Source organism: Excalfactoria chinensis, chromosome 16, assembly GCF_039878825.1.
Source record: "Excalfactoria chinensis isolate bCotChi1 chromosome 16, bCotChi1.hap2, whole genome shotgun sequence".
NCBI classification, from domain to species: domain Eukaryota; kingdom Metazoa; phylum Chordata; class Aves; order Galliformes; family Phasianidae; genus Excalfactoria; species Excalfactoria chinensis.
Genome location: NC_092840.1, coordinates 6300558 through 6320027, shown reverse-complemented (window position 1 = coordinate 6320027; position 19470 = coordinate 6300558). Strand labels below are relative to the sequence as shown.

At 56.5% G+C, this 19470-nt stretch overlaps 1 protein-coding gene across 1 annotated transcript; it reads left to right on the top strand.

Moving 5' to 3' along the window:
• The first annotated feature begins 1077 nt into the window (after window positions 1-1077).
• On the top strand, window positions 1078-19197 carry SH2B3 (SH2B adaptor protein 3). Its single transcript, XM_072351452.1, is given in 9 exon segments — window positions 1078-1223; window positions 1225-1363; window positions 5855-6625; window positions 14357-14458; window positions 14674-14765; window positions 14846-14937; window positions 15143-15357; window positions 15689-15860; window positions 16191-19197. Coding segments are annotated over 9 exon segments (1974 nt in total). The 3' UTR covers window positions 16436-19197.
• Window positions 19198-19470: the final 273 nt, after the last annotated feature.

Genomic DNA, 19470 nt, shown 5'->3' with positions numbered 1-19470 from the left:
ACCATGTGCCTCAGCCCTGAGAAATGCAGCTGTGCCATTCTCAAAGCACCGGGCACATCCAGAATACGAATGAGGGAGTTAAAGAGAAAAGGATGGGTGGTTAAAGAGAAAGGATGGTGCTGCAGCCTTTTACTGGGGGGGAAAGCTGCAAGAGTTATGGGCTGAGCCCAGCACACAGCAGAAGGGAAGCGGCCACGGGTGCGGGTGAGCAAACAAACAGAAAAAGCAGAAGTCAGTGCACTGAATCGGTAGTCAGGGAGTGCAAAAAAATCCGTACAGGAAGCAAAACAAAAGAGAAATCTCAGGCTTCAGGGGCTGAGAACGTGCGGAGGGTGCTGGTGAAATAGCTGAAGGTCACCAGGAAAAGCACAGCTGGGAAGGCTGCCCGGGAAGAAGGGCAGCACGGGGCTGTGCTCAGAGCCAGGAGTTACATTATGCACCAGCTGGGGGGAACTGCAGAGCAGCTCTCAAGGTAAGACCTTGTCCCACATCGGATGGTGACACAGGTGGGTGGCAATGGGGCCGGCATACGGCACAGACCACAGAGCAGTCCCTCTCCTGGAAAAAAGGTGCAGTGGAAGTTTGTTGTCTTTGCAGATCCCACTCCCTGCAGGGACACAGACCTGCCACGTTGTCCCTTCTCCTGTGGGACAGGGTGGCACCGGGGCGGGTTCTGGCCTGGCACCAGGATGGCACTGAGATGACACTTGGCTGGCACTAGAATGGCACCAGGGCAGCCCTGGGGCGGCACTGGGATGGCACCGGGATGGCCAAGCTTGGCAACTGCGTGCACCCATTGAAGCCCATCGGGCTGAGGGACCCGAGGGCCATTTGTCCTCGCGTTGGAAACGGCTGTAGCCACGCGTGCCTTGTTGTGCCGTCTGCCGACTTCCTTCGCCGAAAGGCAGAGGGAACCGCTGCGAAATGGGCTCCGGGACAGCGTCTCACCCACCGGCACCGCCGCAGAGCCCCCATTTCTCAGAGCCCCCGAACAACCCCATGTTGGGGACCCCCGGTCACCCCCTACAAAACCGCCCCGAATCCTGAATACCCAACGCGCGCAGTTTGCGCCATCAGATGACGGGAGGGGCGCGGAGCGCTGCGCACCCGCGGATCGGCCGCTGCGGGGCGGCGGGGCCCCGGCGGAGCTGCGGGTGCTGCTCCCGCTCCGCCCCCGCGCAGCCTCCACCCTCGATCCGCCGCGCGGCGCCGTTTTACATAACGCCCCGGGCCGGGGTCCGCGCCCCGCGGTTCCTTCGCACGGCGGAAATGCGGAGCAGTTCGCATCGGTTTCCTGCCTGAGCCGCGCCGTGCCGTGCCGTGCCACCATGGGCGAGCGGCCCCCGGGCGCTTTCTCGTGCAGGTAACTGCGGAGCGGGGCCGGGACGGGGCGGGTGGCTCAGGGAAGCGATTGCGAAAGGAAAGTGGTGGAGGGGAGCGCGGGGCTGCCGTTTCTTTGCTGTGTCCCAGCCCGGAGCGGGGTCCCCCCGAGCCCTCCCCGCACCCCCGGCCTTATCTTGGGTCCCCTTTTCCCGAAGAACTCTTCCTGTTCGCAGTGTGTGCTCCGTATCCCAGCACCCCATAACCTCTGGGCACCTCCTGTTCTTATCGCTGAGGGTCCCAGCACCCCTTATCCTCTGGACACTTCCTTTTCTGGGTTCTCTGTTCTCTTTGGAAGGGTCCTAGCACTCCTAGCCTGGGCACTGTGCTCCCAATCCTCCACCTTTGGTGTGATCCTTTAGGGTCAGGACCCCAAAGGGATGGTGATCCCTTACAGAGGGCTCAGAACTCCAAAGGTCTGATGGCTCCTTAAAGAGGGTGCAAGACCACAAAAGAGGTGATGCTGCCCCACAATTAGGGGTGCCTCCCTGCCCACCACGCTGCCCCTCTGCCCAGTGCACTTTGCTGGCTCGCAGTGCTGCGTGGTTTGGCACACGCGGGGCCCCGGAGCACGAGGCCGACACACCGCAAGCAGTGCAGTGCCAGCGCCCTCGTGTCAGCCCCGCTGCGCCAGTTGGGGTCACCGCACTGAGCCCTGACCCGTTGGCTCCGGCACTGGGAATAATGCGGCCGCCGCTGGGATTTACTGTCAAGGAAACCGGAGCGAGCTGTCGAGCTGCGATTTCGACATTGTTGCTGCAAATGGATTCAAGATGTGCTGGGCTTGCGGGGACTTTTGGGGCTGCTGCGCTTTTGGTAGTGAAAGCAGCTGGAGGAAGCGGTGCTGCGCTGGAACCCAGCCATGTCCCGCGTGCTATGGGGCTGCGGGGCCGGGACCAGCTCCGCTCCTCTGACTTCTTTTCAGCTCATTTTGATTCATGGAGGACATTTAGCCCCACTCCCAGTATTGCTCTGTTACTTTTTCTTTACCCCTTCACCGTTATGTATTTACAGTCTCTGGGAAGATCCGTGTTGGTTTCACTGTGTTTTGCTTTGGGCTGTGTGCTTTTGGGAGGCTCCGAGAACAAAACTCGTATATGTCCGCCCCCCCAGCCATGCAGCCTCCCCAGGGGAGGGACTGGGGCAAAGAAATGGCGTTTGGACAAATCCCAGCCAGAGGCACAAAGTGAAAGTGCAAGAGTTGCTGGCGGGGCTGCGGTGTGCGGCTCAAAAGGAGGAAGGGCCCCATCCTGCCCCACACAGCTGTGGGATGCAGGGGTTGAGCCCCATCCCTTCTGCAGTGGGGGGTGGTCGTGGGGCTGAACCCGTGGCTGCAGTGCTGCAGAACTGGCTGAAGGGCGGAGGCAGCCTTCAGTAGGATGACTTTTGTTGTGCTGGTGGGCACATTAGCAGCACACGTGCATGCGTCCCTAGAAAGTGGAACGAGAGGAAAACCAGCTTGGGAACAGCAGGGATCGTCCCACAGGGCTGTGTCCACAGCAGGGGGGTGGCAGCAGTGTGCCATGGGTGCTGGGGCAGCAGGGATGCAGCCACAGGGTGCAAAGGCCAGGAGGGAGCAGAGGCTTGGCTGCATGTGAAAGGCAGCCATAAAACAGAGTGGGTCTGCCATGGGCACAGCACCAAGGCTGTTTACCACTGCCGTGCCCAGGGCAAAGAGTGCATGGCATCGTAGGTCTGCTCAGAGTAGGCATCTGTCTCCATAGGGTGACATAGGACTGTCCCCTTCTCCACCTCCCCAGGCTGCAAAACACCAAAACACTCAGAGCTGCACACAGCCATATTCTCCAGGGATCACATCCAGCTGTCAGCTCCTACTGCCCCAGCCCCATAGCAGTGAGATGCAGAGGAACCTGGTCCTATAGGAACTGCTTGCAGAGGGACTGAGCCATGCCATTGGGATGCCCACAGAGCTGTCCACCCCCACCATCCCCATGAGCCCCCCCAGCTGGATGCAGCAGCACTGAAAAGTGCCGTTCATTGCCCTGCTCTGGGCTGCGGGGCCGTGCCAAGAGCGGCGGCTGCTGCCTGGCTCAGAATAGCTCTTTTCATGGAGGACATCCTGGGAAGGAACAATGTTCCACTCGCAGCATTGTGGGAACGCTGTGTTTGTGTGAGTCGAAGAAGCAGGGAGCTGCGGGGCGTTCCCCGGCCCCTCCGGAAAATCACTTGTAGGGCATCCTAAAAGAGAAGCTAAAAGTGCACAGCTTTTCCTCTGCTCTGGGTACAGCCGTTTCTGTGCGCAGATCCCATTTCCACTGCTGACTGGAGGCTGGGGCCGCTTTCATTTTCAGATGGCTGCTTTTGCTCCCAAAACCCGGGGGCTGGAGTGCTGCTCTGCGGGTTGGGCAATAGGGTCAGTGGGAGCACTTTAATGAGATCTCCTGGGAGTGCTGGAGGCGGTGCAGCTGCAGGGCCGGATCCTGATGCAGGCTGGGGCTTGTTGCTGCCACCCACATCAAAGTGCGGCCAATTGGTGCCATCCCATCCATCTCATCCCATCCAGTCCTGTTGCATCCTGTTGTGTTCCATCCTGTCTCATCCCCTTGTTCTCTAAGAGATGGCTGCTCCCAGCCCCGCACCCCAAATGAACCCCAAAAAAGCCCCAAAGCAGGACAGGCTCTGCACTTTTCCACTGCCTTCAGATAAGAGCTGTGAATCCCAATGAGCAGGGCCAGGCCCGGGGGTGGGCGGGATTCTCCATTGGGTGCAAATGGACGCAATGTGCCATCGTGGTGATTGCTTTGGCTCGGTGGTGACCTGCAGAATGCGATGCCAAAATCCCTTTGAGTTGGATCCAAGTGGAGCATCCCTCTTTCTCCATCCCGGTGCGCTGGGGGCAAAGGCGATGCCATAAGCACTGGGGCTGCATTCCCATCCTCATCCCAGCTGGAAAACACGCGTTGTGACCTCACGCTCCTTTCCCACCACGTGCCGCAGATGAATCCCAGCATCCCCAGATCCAACCTCTTCCAAAGCTCCAAATCCATCCGCGTGCATCATGGCACTGTCCCTGCAGACTCTGCGTGTGCCGGCGATCCCTGGGTGCCGGCGGAAGCGTCAGCACAGCAGTAGGGTGCTGAGTCATGGGCAGGCTGGCGCTGCTGATAGACGGCTGTGTGCGGGGCCCACTGTGGGGCTCAGCCGGGCCGTGGGGCTGATAACATCTCCCATCGCCCAGAAACTGCACGGCACGTACTCGGAAGGCCGGCGGGTGGGCAGAGATAGAGGCTGTCGTTCCCAGCGTTATCGCCGCCCTGTCTGCAAAGCTGATCTGCCGCTCTGCTGCTCTCCAAATCTCCTTGCTCGCTTCCTTTGTGCTTCTACTTTTTTTTTTTTAATATATTTATTACTACTGTTATTATTATTATTATTCCCCGCCCCAAAGGAATGCAATCACTTTTCCTCCCCTTCTAGCAGCTGTGGGGAGGCGGTGGTGCGCGGTGCGGCAGGATACGGGCGGGCTGGAGGATGTTTCCTGCCTGAGCAGAATGCACAGCCCCGATAAATGCCGCATGCAAGCACAAGGTACGGGGGGAACAGTGGGGCCACGCCGGCTGTGGGGAGCTGCAGGGCTCAATGGGGCCACATCGGGGCCCAGAAGGGTCCCTGGGGCCATCAGATCGATGGCCATGGTGGTAATATCTGCATGGAGAGCCCTGGGGCATCCACAGTGTCCAAATGCAGGCATGGAAGGTACCCCCAAACAGGGGAGCAGGTTGGTTTAAGGATTCTTTGTGACTATCTGTGTGTTGTGTCCAATTGGAGAACCAACTGATGTTGGAAGTGGATTTGCATTTGTTGAAAGGATGCCTTGAGTACGGAGCGAGGAGCAGCCGTGTTGCTCCATGCAGTGTTGCGGGACGTGGTGGGGACATCGAGTGGGCACTGTGGGTGGGTGGATGGACGGACGGACAAACGCTCCTCTTTGCCCCATCAGAGCATCCCCAAGGGGATGCTCTACTCATTCCTGTGCTGTCAGTGTGGCCACAACTCTGTCTGAATCTGCTGCACGAAGCAGCTCCCTCCCTGGATTGCAGCAGCAATTTGTTTGGTTTCCTCCCCTCCTGTCCCTCCCCCAGCAGTTTTATCAGCTCAGCTGAAATAGTTCCCAGGAGGGAAACCCATCAGCGCTGTTAAGCCCTTGGCAGAATGAAAGCGGATACAGCCGGGCCGCACGTCCTGTGGGAGCCGCCAGCAGCTGTGTGGGCAGGAAGCCACGCAGACGCTGTGCAGGCAGGGAAACTGAGGCACGGAGAGCGAGGGCGATGGGGCTGGCATCTGGGACATGTGGTGCTCTGCTGGGCTGTGGGTTGTGAGCCATTGTGGTTTCTTGCCGAGCTGAATGCAAGTGCATCCTGGGGGATGAACGGATTTGGTGCCAGTGAGGGTGGCCAAGCGGGGAGGTGTTGGGGAAGGATTCATCCTGATGGCACCGCTGTGCTCTGTCTTGCAGCACGGCCACCTCGCTGGAGCCACGGCAATGAATGGGCACGCTCTGCCGGCCGGCACGCCAGCGTATCCCCGGGGCTGGCATGAGTTTTGTGAGCTGCACGCCATCAGCACCGCCAAGGAGCTGGCGCGACACTACCTGCGCTTCGCCACCGAGCACCCGCACCATGACCTGCTGGCTGCAGAGAACTTCTCGCTGCGCTTCGCCGACCTCTTCCAGCAATATTTCTGCAATGAGGTGAAGGAGGGCTTTGCCATGAGCCAGCTCCGCATCCTGCCTGCTGGCCCAGCACGGGATTACCGGGACACACAACGCCAGCATGCAAACCCATCCCTGGGCACGGTGGCTTCCAAAGGCGAAGCAGAGCCACCCGCTCGCCCTGAGCCCACGGCTGAGCCCCCCACAGGGCTGCGCAAATCGTGGAGCTCAGAGGAGCTGACGGGGCCAGCACGGAGACCATTTTCACTCAGCCAACTCCGCCGCAGCTGGCGCAGCCTCTTCCGCCGCCGCTCCTCGGATGCTCTCCCCACAGAGGCCGATGGTGAAGTGGCAGAGGCTGCTCTCAAATCGGGACTGAGCAAACGTATCCTGCCCTGGGGGCTGTCCCGGGAGCAGCCCCCCGAGGTGCGCAAGGAGGGGACGCTGCGGTACGGGCTGCTGGATGAGACGTCACTGGACAGCGGGACGCGCTGGCAGCGCTGCCGTCTGGTGCTGCGCAGGGCAGGGATGCCCGATGGTGAGGAGTATGTGCTGGAGCTCTTCGACCCACCAAAGGTAAGGAGATGCTGTCTGTGTGGGGTGATGGGTTTGGCTGAGTGATGCTGTTCCAGGATCATAGGATCAATCGTAGAATGACTTGGGTTGGGAGGGACCTCAGTCATCCAATGTCTTCATGTCAAGAGCAGTGTGCAGAGCAGTTTGTCGAATGGTTTGGGTTGAGTTCTCCTCAACAATTCCCTGTTTCCATGTCAGGGGTGGTGTGAGCACAAACTTCGAGTGATTTGCAGAATGCCGTGGCTTTCAAGGGACCTCCATGCCAAGGAGGATGGAAGCCCAAACTGCAAGCAGTTTGTAGAGTGGTTGGAAGGGATCTCAATGATCCCACGCCAATAGCAACTTGTAAGAACAGATTATTGCCATCTGGAAGCAGAGCATCCGCCTCCTGCATGGATACAGGGCTGGTCCTGGGATAGGGGCCTTGCTGGGAGAGCCACTCATCCCCAGGGACCAGGATGGCCAACCTCAGACTCATGTAGGGTTGGGCCTCACGGTGCTCCCAGGGAAATTCCAGAAGGAAACAGAGAATGAGAAGCAGCTCCATCCCCCCCCCATGCGGTCTGCAGGGAGCTCGGTTTTATTCTGACCAGATCTGGGTGGCAGTGGGGTTTTACTGTGGTGTTTTAATCTCTAAAAAGCCAGTTCCTGCACATGGCAGGGCTGACGCTGCCGGAACAGGATGGGCTTTTCATCAAGTGGGGGCTGGTTTTACTTTTTTTTTTTTTTTTTTTAAATTATTATAGATATATATTTTTACTGAGTACTCATTTAACTCATTTAACAAAGCACCACGACTTGGAGGAGCAGAAGGAGCTGACATCCCTGCGGTGTCCCCATACGCCGCTGCTGCTTTCGCTTTTCGCAGCTCGGTGTCACATGTGGCAGCCACCGCCGCTTTCGCTTACTCAGGGCTGTGGGAGCCAGGCTGGGGTTCAGCCCTTCCCTTTGGGTCTTATGGGACACGGAGCACCTTCATCCCACTGCACAGGGCTTGGTTGCTGCTTGGGTGGCTGCGAATGGTGAAGGGATGAGGGCATGGAGAGCTGTGGGTTCTCTGATGTCTCGTATGAGGGTTGTGCTCGCCGTTTCTCCTCACTTGGGGCTTTCTGCTCTACTGCACCGTATATCCTCATGGATCAGGTAGCTCTGGAAGCTGCACAGGGGGCATTTGTGCCCCTGCCCCACTGAAGGGATGGAGCTTGCTGGGTGTGGGGCTGCCCTATCTGTGTGCTGAGCCCCACGCGCATATTTTATGGCCAAGCCCTAAACCCCGTGAAAATTGGGATTTGCAACGGAAATGTCCCGAGCCGTTTATGTTGACCAGATGTTCTTACAGGAAGGGGAAGGGAAATGGGATTTTCATTTGTGCTGGTTTCTTGATGGCATTTTAATGAAATCCATCACATCCCGTAAAAGATTGTACTCCGAGATGGGCTGCGAAGGCTCTTTCCGGTGCAGACGGAGGTACCTCTGTCACAGCTCTTACGTCCTCAGCCATGGGAGGGGTGGTGTTTTCAGTATTTTTATCTTTGCTCGGTGCGAGACTGCTGTGACTTCCTTTTTTCTTCTTCTTCTTCTTTTTTTTTTTTTCTTTTTTTTTTTTCTTTTTTTTTTCTTTTCTTTTCTTTTTTTTTTCTTTTTTTTTTTTTCTTTTTTTTTTCTGCTGTCTTTTTCCCTTCCTTTCACCTGAAGCTCATTTCTGAGAACTGAGCTCCCCTGAGCCGGCAGCTGTCAGCCCAGGGGCTCCCATGACAGACCCAGAGCCATGGGGTATGACTCGGTGCCGTGGTTCCCATGGGATGAATGGGATGGGAATGGCCCAGAGTTGCAGTTTCCAGTGGGATGAGATGGGATGGGATAGGATGAAGTGACTGCATTTTGGGAAGAAGCATTGGCATGGCCATGGCGGCTGCACTGGCACCACTGTTCTAGGCAAGGACTTGAGCAAATCCCATCCCTTGTTGCAAGGTGTGGCTTCAAACCTAAAATGTATTTACTCTTCTAAGTGAGCTCTCGCAGTGGTTCAAGGCTGGGACACCACTCACTGATCCATGCATCTGCTCCCCTTTGCCCACAGCAAACGTGGATGGGCACTGAGCAGCAAACCCCAAGCAAGGGGTCCCCAAGATGGGATCACCTCATGCTCTGCCACCACCCTGGGTTCCATTCCGTAACCCATTCCATTCTACCTTTTTCTCCCCCATTGCCATAATGCCATGAAGCAACCCCAGGGCAGTGAGGCAGCTCCCATTGCCCTGGGCCAGCACTGCATCCCCTCTCACCCACAGCCTTGCTGGTGACAGCGGGTGTCAGCACATCCCCTCGCTGCTGTTCTTCGAAGGCTGTGCTGGGCGTATCCTGGGCTTTGTGGGATTTCAGTGGTGACTTTTTCTTTTCTTTCTTTCTTTTTTCTCGTATTTCAGGGTGAGGGCAGGCGGCAGGGAGGGGCGATGAGACAAAAGGTTATTTGTCATTGATTAACCACAACTTTTTCCATCCTTGGTCATGCACTGGGGGGGGTGGAAATGAAATAAATAAAGAAACCCACTTTTAGCAGCGTAACCGCAGCTCCGGCATTAATTGCTGAAGAGCAGAGTTTCTTATTTTGGAAACCGTGTTGCTGGGATGGAGCCTGCCAGGGCTTGATTGGTTCACATGGGAAGGGCAAAGCTGCCCCTTTCCCTGCCCTGGGGCTCTCTGGGTTTGCTTGAAGAGAAGAGCGGAGGGTTCCTTTCTTTTAGACCCAGTTCTTGAAGGTTTGAGGTGGTTTTGCTCTACCGCTGTGGTCTCTCTGCCCGTGGGGATGGGGCCATCTGCCCTGCAGGATGCTGTAGTGCTCTTGGGTAGGAAAGGGTCACATGCGTGTCAGGGAGTGAGCAAAACAGGGATAAATGGAGAGCCTCAAGGAAAGGTACTGGGAAACCCAACCCACTGCCTTTCCCTTGTGTGCGATCGGGGGGTCCTGGCATGTGCAGCACCTGCTGATGTAAGATGGTGGTGCTTTTGGGTGATTGGAGCTCCCTTTATTTTTTTACACCTTTTTTTTTTTTTTTTTTTTTTTTTCTTTTTTTTAATGGTCCAGGATGTGGTTGTGTCAGGGCTGAGTGCTGCTTCTTTCGAAGGTAAATATTTATGAGAGCTGTGCAGGGCTGGAGAAGCCCTGGGGCTGAGGGGGACACTCTGCTCCATGCTGGTCCCCATTGCTCCAGCATCACAGAGGTGACATTTTGCTGGTGATGGTGCTAACAATTAAGCAGCGCTCAGCAGGGTGGACAGGTCAACTATGGCTGGAGTTCAGTTGCATTCTCTGCCCTTGGCAGTCTCATCCCACATGATGCCAAACCCGACTCTGCTCCTGCTTATCGCCCATAGGAGCGAATGAAGAGTGAACACCCCCACAGGCACCGGGTTCTGCAGCCCTTGGGGTGACTCAGCCCAAGTGTCTCCCGCCCGCTCCCTCCCCACCTTGTTTACTTTCCAGGCTCTTTTATTTATGCCAGGAAATTATTAAAGCAGCCCACGCTGGAAGCGAGTTTGGCTGAAAATAAAACCCCGAGCGGCTGGCAAGCGCCGGCTGCGTAAAGCTCTCCTGTTTATAGCTCTGCTTTTCCAAAGCGCTGCTCTGCTGGGGGTGAATGGGGCCAGGTCAGAGGGTGGCTGCTCCCCATTCCCATTTCTCATGGCTGGTAGAAGGGATGTGCACTGCTGTGAGCATTGTGGGGAGCTCAGCATCCCCAGGTTGGGGTCCAGCAGTGCTACCATGGCTGTGGATTTGGCCAACACGGTGCACTGCGTTTGGCTGAAGCTGGGAGCGTCCCACTTCACCCCCATCCCTGATTCCCCCCGATCTGTGGGGCTGGAGCTGAATGGGAGACATTCAGCCGTGCTGGCGCGTGCAGCGCACGGGGCTTTCAGAGGGACGTTTCCTCGTTCATGCCCTGCCTGCGAAGCAGCCTCTGCCTTATTTATGGGCCTTTTCATCAATGCACAAAGACGGGCAGTCAGCCCTGAGAGCACGTGGGTTCCCAGCCCCCTGCAGCCCTCCCCATGGGGGCTGAGCAGCACTGATGCCTTTTTGGGGAGGGGCACTGCCAGCACCCCAGTTATTCCTCTGTTAGAAATAGCTGCTCTGAGAGCTGGGGGCTGTGCTCCCCCAAAGCGCTTTGCTCCAGTGCAGAGCCACCAGAGACAGGAACAGAGGGTGCTTTGTGCCCTGCGGCTGTGCTCGGGGCTGGCACAACGGGGCCCCTTGTAGCCACCCAACCTGCTCCCCTCAGGGACAGCTCAGTCCCCACTGCAGGCTTTGGGGTTTCTGTCTTAGATACTTGTTTTTCCCTCCGGTGTTGTTTGAGTGGGGGCAGTGGGGTTGAAAGGGGCTTTTTTGGGGTGGTGGCAAGCAGGAGGTGATGGAGGGGGTCTTGAGTTCCCCCCACCACACCAGCTTTCACATTTCTCTGTCCAACAGGCAGGAAAGGCCCTATATTTACAGCATATGGCCAGTGCAGAGAATCTATGAAGGTGCTCAGAGCTGCTGTCAGTTGGGTTCAGAGTGAATGGTCTCCATGTGCCACATGGCTCTCCCAGCCACGGGTGCCATAAGCACATGGAGAGGGGGACACAGCACCAAAATGGGGTGAGGGAAGCGGTGCCCGTGTGGGAAATCTTTGCCCTGAGTGTGGAGGAGGAAACGGGGCAGAGGAGGAAGAGGCTGCAGGAGAAGAATTAAAGGAAGAGAGGAGGGGCTGTGGGTCAGGGCCAAGCAGAGGCAGGGAGAAGCTGCGGTCAGTGGAAGAAAGGCTGCTGGGAAATGGCAAGGATGAATGGAAAAGCTCAGAAATCCCCCAGAACCATCACAGGGCTGCCCGGATAGGACCGGTGCCCTCAAGACCCGCTGTGATGTGAGTGGCCAAGGATGAGCACTGGGATCAGCAGCAACGCCAGCCCCACAGGTCACTGGGATCAACTGCTGGAGGGCCAACACTGGGCTTGTCAGTGCCTTGGAACCAAAGGATGAGTGCTGGAATGAGCCTTGTTGCCTGCACCCAGAACATCTGCTGGGATTACCTCTGGTGCAGACCCTCAGGGATGAGGGTGACAAATGCCCTGAGCCCACCAGCATGTCCTCAGGTTGCTGCTCTGCGTTGGAAACAATGGGGACCTCACCCATCGTGGCTGCGTGCCACCGTCCCCCTGGGAAACTTCAGAAAACTCCCCCGGGGCTGCGGGTGCAGGATGTGGTTTGGGGCTGGCATAACACAGCACCCGCTCTGCTGCAAATCTCAGTGCCCCGTCTGTCCCTCCATCTGTCTGTCCCTTCTCAGCTCTGTGGGAATCCCAGCGGGGCTGAGCTGTGCCATTCTGCCACTGGCTGAGGTTTGTCCCCTGTGTAATGGAACAGCTGAGCTATGGCTTACCAGAAGGGACAGACCTCACCCATACACCGTGACATGGCTCAAGGTGGAAGCAAAAGAGCCAACGTGGGGAAATCCCCAGCACGTGGATGGGCTGCACTCGAAGGATTTGCTTTTGCTCTACGTAGCCCTGGCCCTGCTGCTGGAGCTGTACCACTGCTGTCATTGCTGTGTCATCACCGTGCCACCACCATCATTGCTGTGCCACTGCCATCATCGCCATGCCACCACCATCACCACCTTGATATCACAGTGCCACTGCCACCATTGCTGTGCCACTGCTCTCATTGCCATGCTACCAGTCACATGCCATCACCATCATCACTGTGCCACCACCACCATTGCTATGACATTGCCATGCCATCACCATGTCACTGCCATCATTGCTGTGCCACCAGAGTTATCTACATGCCACCACTATCACAGCTGGGCTGCTGCCATCACTGCTGTGCCTCCAAAGCTGTCACCCCCTGCCACTTTACACAATGTCCCCAACACAGTAGTGGGGCTCAGAAGTGTGACCCACCTCAGCTCACATAGTATTTTTAAACTTTAGAAAATGGTTGGGGTTTGGCAGACCACAGGTGGAAGGACATTTGCACTCGAACACTCATTTTAACAGTGCTGGGAGCTGCCATGGTCCTCTGGACCCCATGGAGCTGGCACCCCAGGACACTGTGGGGTGCTCACTTAGGCATTGGGATTCCCCTTCTGCCCTCCAGATCCTCTGGGGAGCAGTGGGGTGAATTTATCAGAGCGAGAACAGCAGCATTTGAAGTGCTCATCCCATCCCATCCCATCCTATCCTATTCTTAGTGATTCTATGTTTCTATTCTATGATCTCATCCCATCCTTAATGATTCTATGATCCCATTCCATCCCATCCTAATGACTCCATGTCTTCATTCTATGCTCCCATTCATCCCAAACTCCCTGAGCTCCACGAGGCTGTGGCACCTCTCTGCCCATACAAAGCCCGTGAGCATGCAGTGTGTTGAGTGTGCACTTCTGGTTACCAAGAAAGGCACTTCTTGGTAGGGCCGCCATCACACGGGGCATCTCGTGGTCAGGTGCGGTGCCTGCGGTAGGCACTTCTCCGAAGCCAGCGTGGTGCTGGGGCACCATATCTCTTGGCAGCATCGTTTCCTTCTCCCTCGAGCTCTGCGTGCTGAGACGAGCACAAGGCTTCGCCGAAATTCCTTTTCCTGGAATTCCCCCTCCAGGAAAGCACGAGCAGCGCGGTGACCGAGCCACGTGTGCCGATAACGCCCCTGCCACGTTGGCACCGTGACCTTGGGGATGTGCCAGCCTGACAGGATGGGCACTGCAGCATCCCCTCCTCGTGCCGGGCATTGCACTGCAGCCACTGCTGTCCCTGGGAGGACAAAGCCACGGGGACGTGGTGCGGCTCCGACACTGATTGCGGTGGCTCTTGGCAGGGCACGGAGCCGCAGCCGACTTCTAAGAACTTTCTTTCGGCACAGCGCAGAGCTGATAAGGGCTGCTCCCTCTCACGCTGCGCTTCCGGCCCCAGAGTACACCGAGTCCTTGGTTGAGAGGGAGACCGAGGCGGGGGGGGGGGAGGGTGGGGAAGGGGAGGCAAAATAAAGAAGCACAACCAAACGTAGCAAGATTTCCAGCACTGGAAGGAGCAGGCATGCATTGATGGGAATGGCTTTGTAGCAGTGAGTGCAGAGCAAAGCCACGTCCCTGTCCCTGATGCACTGTAAAGTGCAGCCTGGAGGCAGCTCAGCATTGCACAGAGGGATGGGTCTCATGGCTGCGTGCCTGGCACACACTGGCATGGGGCTGACGGCATCCAGGCACTGCCAGAGCCCAGAGTGGGTGCCCCATACCACAGCCCCCAGCCGCTCGGCAGCAGAGGAACCGAAAGTGGCTGCCGGGGTATTATTAGAGTTATAGGAAGTGCATGGTCAGCATTTTGTCATGTGCCTGTGTCAGAGTGAAAGCAGGCAGGCAGCAGCGGGCAGCTCTCAGCACGGCACCACGGGTGCACCAGGGCAGCACCTGGGGTATGTCCCATGGATGTGTTCTCAGCAGCCAGGCTCTGCTTTCAGTCTCAGTGTGCTCAGTCTCCCTGGCACATGCTGGGAAATGCCTCCTCCCTCCTTTCCTCTGCATTATGGCACCACTTCTTGGGTTCCTTCTTGGGATGCATTACCCAGCACAGCTCATGCCAACCTCAGGGCAGCATTCATGCAGGATGTGTCCCTGCCATATGGGGTATTTCCTTTCCAGAGGGCTATTATTTCCTCAACCTATGACCCCTCTGAGCTGTGCCACTTGCTCTCTGCAGGGCTCCAAGCCAAAGCTGCGCGCTGCCTGCTCGGCCATCCAGGAGGTGAGGAGGTGCACACGCCTTGAGTTGCCTGACAACCTGCACACCTTTGTCCTCAAGGTATGGCCCCAAAGCCTTTTGCAGCCTTTTTGGGATGCACGTGGCTTGCCCAATGCTCCTGTGCTAAATTTCACTTCCTCTTTGGAGGGTGGTTTAATGCTGGGGGGATGAGGCCTGTAGGGTGGGGGTGCTGTGCTCTGAGCAGTCTCTACATGTGGGTGAGGATATGATGGGGATGCGCATCTCCCTCTACTGTCCCTCTGTGGTGTCCCCAGGTCACCAATGCCACTGATGTGCTGTTCGAGGCGGGGGATGAGCAGCAACTCAGCTCCTGGATGGCCGAGATCCAGCAGTGTGCATGCAGAGGGTAAGCACTTGCCAAGCCCGAGTCTGCATGTCCTCACATGCTGTGCCCAGCACTCATCCCTGCTTCTCCCATCCTTGCAGGTCAGATGTGGGTGACCCTGAGCTCCTGTCGGGCCGGCACCCCGATCCCACAGCCACCAGCCCTGCCACCAGCTCTGACTCCCCAAGCCAAGGTGAGCACCTGGGGACACCGAGAACAAAGCAGAGGTGTCGAGGACACCATCCCCAGGAGGGTTCTCATACCTCTCTGGGTTAATCCAGCCCCAAATGGTGCAAGGACAGAGATACAGGGGAAGGGATGAGGGTGATGATTGGTCTGGGCAGGGTCTCCACTTCCATGGGGCACTCACCCTTGCTGGTGTCCCTGTGTCCGGGCAGGGGCAATGCCAGGGGGGCCGGCAGAGGCAGCGGGGCCGAAGATGGAGCAATTCCTGTCCTCCTGCCCCTGGTTCCATGGGCCCATCTCCCGCGTGAAGGCAGCGCAGCTGGTGCAGCTGGGGGGGCTGGAGGGCCACGGCGTCTTCCTGGTGCGGCAGAGCGAGACGCGCCGCGGCGAGTATGTGCTCACCTTCAACTTCCAGGGCAGAGCGAAGGTACAGGTGGGAGATGGGATGGGATACGTTGGGTTGGGATGAGTTGGGCTGGATTGAGTTCAGCTGGGTGGAAAATATTACCCCTGTAAGAATCTCACCCCCACCCCAGCTGATGCCCTGCTTGTCCCAGTGCTTGCAGAGGGCTGGTGTCCCCGTTCCCAATTCTTGGGAGAGGGAAAAACCCTGCAGTGAACAGGGCTGGAGATGCATCACGTGATGCTAAGGCCATTTGTACCCTCCCCCATCTATCCCAAATATCCCCGTGTCCCCCATCATCTCCTCCACCAAGGGAGCTGGTAGAAGGCTAACCTCTCTGTGCTCCTCCCTGCAGCACCTGCGGCTGTCGCTGACGGAGCGGGGCCAGTGTCGTGTCCAGCACCTGCGTTTCTCCTCCATCACAGAGATGCTGCACCACTTTCACCGCTATCCCATCCCGCTGGAGTGTGGGGCCACCTGCGACGTCCGGCTCTCCAGCTATGTTGTTGTCCTCCCCCAGCCACCAGGTAGGGAACAGCAGTCCTGGGATAGACATTCTGGGGCTCGGAGGTTCTGGGGGACAGGGATGAGGGTACTGGCCCTAAGGGAGGGTTTTTGCCCAAAGGGAAGGTCCTGACCTTAAAGGATGATCTTTGGGGCAGTGGGTGCAGCTGTGCCCATGGGGGGGAAGCAGAAGCATAGGGGCAGTGTCCCAAAAGGTGCTGCCTGAGCTCCTGGCTGTCCCAGTTTGGGCAAGCAGAATCTACCTTCAACCATTGTGGGATGCACTGCAGTGCCAGCAGCAGGGTGCTGGGACAGAACCACCTCGAGCATCTGCTCTCTCCCTCTGCCTGCAGCTCCCGGCTCCAGCCCTGCTCTCCCCGTCCCGCTGCCCTTCTGGAGCCCAGAATTCAGCCTGACCCCCTCCGAGTCCCCTCCAGAGCCCATCTTCCACCTGGTGCCACCGGCAGCTGAGCTGGCACAGGGCTCAAACCCCAACGGGGCACCCCATGGCGCACGGCCCCGCGATTCGGACTACGAAGTGGAAGCCCCGGGTCGGGGCCGTGTGCGTGCTGTGGACAACCAGTACACACCACTGTGATGATGGGCACATTTGGGATGCACTTTTGGTGGAGAAATCCCGGAGATCCCTCCGGGTGGCACAGAGGAAAAAGAATGTATTTCCTTCCTTCTGGTTAGGGATTGTTATTTTTTAATTTAGCAAGGAAGGGGGTCATTGTTCACTCCAGTTTGGGTGTGCTCCCTCTCCTGGGCCTGTTAAAGGGCCATTTAAAAAAAAAATCTATTTTTTTTTGTATTATCAAAGCTTTCTCGTTACTGTTTACACAACCAGCACGAGGGCACCGCGCTGCCTGCCGTGTGCTCTCCTGCCCCTTCCAGGAGGAGCCGAGGGTGTGTGGTGCATCTGCACCATTGGAATGGATTCACAATTCTTGGCCAAGCGCTGCCCGCGAGCCGGGATGGGGCTGTGCCACGCTCCTGCTCGACAAGGATTTGTTTTATCTCTACAGACAAGGCAAAAAACTGGCTTTTCTCACTCCTTTTTTTTTCCCCCAACTCGCCTGTTGCAGCCGATCCTGCAGCAGCGCTGCCCACACCGCGATGCTAACCGAGACGTGAACACTAACAGCTCCATCCCTAACAGTGCCACTGCTGAGAGCTACTGTGGAGACTGACAGCAAAGCATCCCCCCACCAATGGGGGCGTTTCCAGCACAAAACTCAGCTTCCCTTCAGTTTCCTTGGCCATGCGGCTGTGCACCCTGCTCAGCCCTTTTTCTCCTCCCCGCAAGAAAACATGTAAGGGGACGACAGTGCTCCACACTATGCAGTAATGGGCAGAGGGAGCACAAAGCCCCTCTGAGCCCGAACATCCAACGTGCCTTAGGTGAGGAAGATTCAGTGTTTCTGCAGCTGTAGTACCCGTACAGCAGCACTTTAACCTGCCTCCATGTGTGTCCCCTCAAAGCATGGGGCCCCATTTACCTGCTGGTGCCTGGAGAGAGGATCAGCCGCTCTATCAGGAGAAAGGAGGGAGCTGGGGCCATTGCCACATTCAGGGCACATTGGCAGTGCTCAGCTCCCACTTATGAACAGAATGGTTTTGTGTTGGAAGGGACCCCCAAACTCCATCTGATCCCCCTTGTCACACACAGGGATACTAATAGCTCAATGCCAAGGGATCCTAATGCAACATTACTCTCAAACTCACATTGCAGGGAATCTTTATTTCCCCCCTGTTAAAAGTAGAACCTTCAAGAGCATTAATTTAGGATTTCGTTTGAAAGCCAACAATACAAAGCCTCAAAGCTTTTGCAAGGGTCTGAGAATGCACCACGTGCACCACTGGCCATGCACAGCCCACGGCCAACCGCACAGCTCTGCTGTGGTAAGTGACTGCCATGCATAAGCAGACAGGACAAAGTGGCTGCATCCCCTTGAGAACTCACATGGAGTTTTGTGTCTCCCACCTCCTGCTCTGCTCCCATTCTCCACTTTATGCATCCGGAGCATGCAAAGCCTTTTTTGCCCAACTCCTGTTTCCAACACCCCCAATGCCTGCTCCATGGTAGCCAGACTCCAAACTGGAGCATTTCAGAGAAAACGATACTGCACATTGTCACCTCCTGGGCTGCCAAACACAGGGAGGCTGCAGGGGAACAAAGCAGCCCCTGTGCTCTCTTCCTTCCCAGAGCTGCATTGAGGCTGCAGGCAGCAGTGTGGTCCCCATGCACCAAAAAGCAGCAAATCAGGAACAAGGCTGCCTGAATTTGGGGCTTTAAAGGCCAATGCCTCCTTGGTGCATGGCTCCAGATCGTTGTGTTTGGGGAGAAACTGCTCAGCAAAGCTCTGCTTGTACCTGCTGCAGCCCCAGGCAGCCACATCTGAATGATATTTTCCCCAAAGGATGAGAGGGTCTCACTCCAGCTCCCCCACAGAGGCAGCAAAGGGGTGGGAAAAGGGATTGCATCCACACACACAGTGTTCCTAACTTGCCCTTCTATCGCAAGGGATTTGGTGTAGTTCAAAGGGGAACCATTGGATTTGGTTAGAAAAACGTACATGAGTTCATCAGGCTGTGACCCCCTGCAAGGTTAACACAGTGCTGCAGGTACTCTATTACAGGGGTAGGAAAGGTGCTCCCAGGACGTGGCTTTTGGCACTAAGGATGCTAAGGGAAGGGGCAGTGCCTTTGCTCTCCAGCTAGGACTGCTAAGATCTGGTTCTGACAGTGCCTGTGATAGAGAGCAATAATTAACATTTTTAGTTAATCTCATCCCTCTCTGCCACACTGCACCCCGGGCAGGTTCCCAACACTGACACCACCACCAACTGGTGTTGAAGCACAACTGTCCCATGGCAATACCTTGGGGAAGAGCTCCAGGTCCAGGTGGAGCCAAAGCAGAGGGAATCCCTGTGAGCTGGAGCAGCACCAGCATGCTGGAAGGGGCCACGGAGGGGCTTTTTGTTCCTTCACCTCTGGACCACACAACACTGCTGTCACACGACCAAGCATATAAAGCCTCCAAGTGTCTGAACACAGTATTCCAGACTTCAAGGTGAGCTTGCTGGCTCCCACCAGGGCACAGCCTGCACCAGCAGTCACTGAGCGCCCTCCCACCCAGCCTCTAGGGTGACTAAAGTCAACAGGTTCTGTTGGATGAGTTTTAGTGATTTGGAAGTTCTACTTTTCACCTGCACAGAAGAGTTCTTCTTGTATAGTAGGTTTTCTATATATTGTTTCTGTATGTACTGTACAAGTAACTTATTCTTGAATAATGCGATTTTACCATAATATAAAAAAAAACAAAACAAAACCCTCCTCTTAATAAACTGTTTTTAGAACTTGTTTCTCACTTTCTCATTCTCTATGGTGCTGCTATTTGAGCAGACCGAGAGCTGCTCCAAGTCACAAACCCTCTATCAGAAATGGAATCTCCCTGCCAGCAGGAGCAAGTCTCCATCATGGCTTTTGATGGTCGCATGCCCCCTGCTGCCCACCTGCATTTACTTACATTCATCTCATGTATTTGTGACATCTTCTGCGCAGCAACCAGAGGGGAATGGACCTGAACAGAGGCAACTCTTTAAAGCCTGCACTCACACTTCTGCTCTG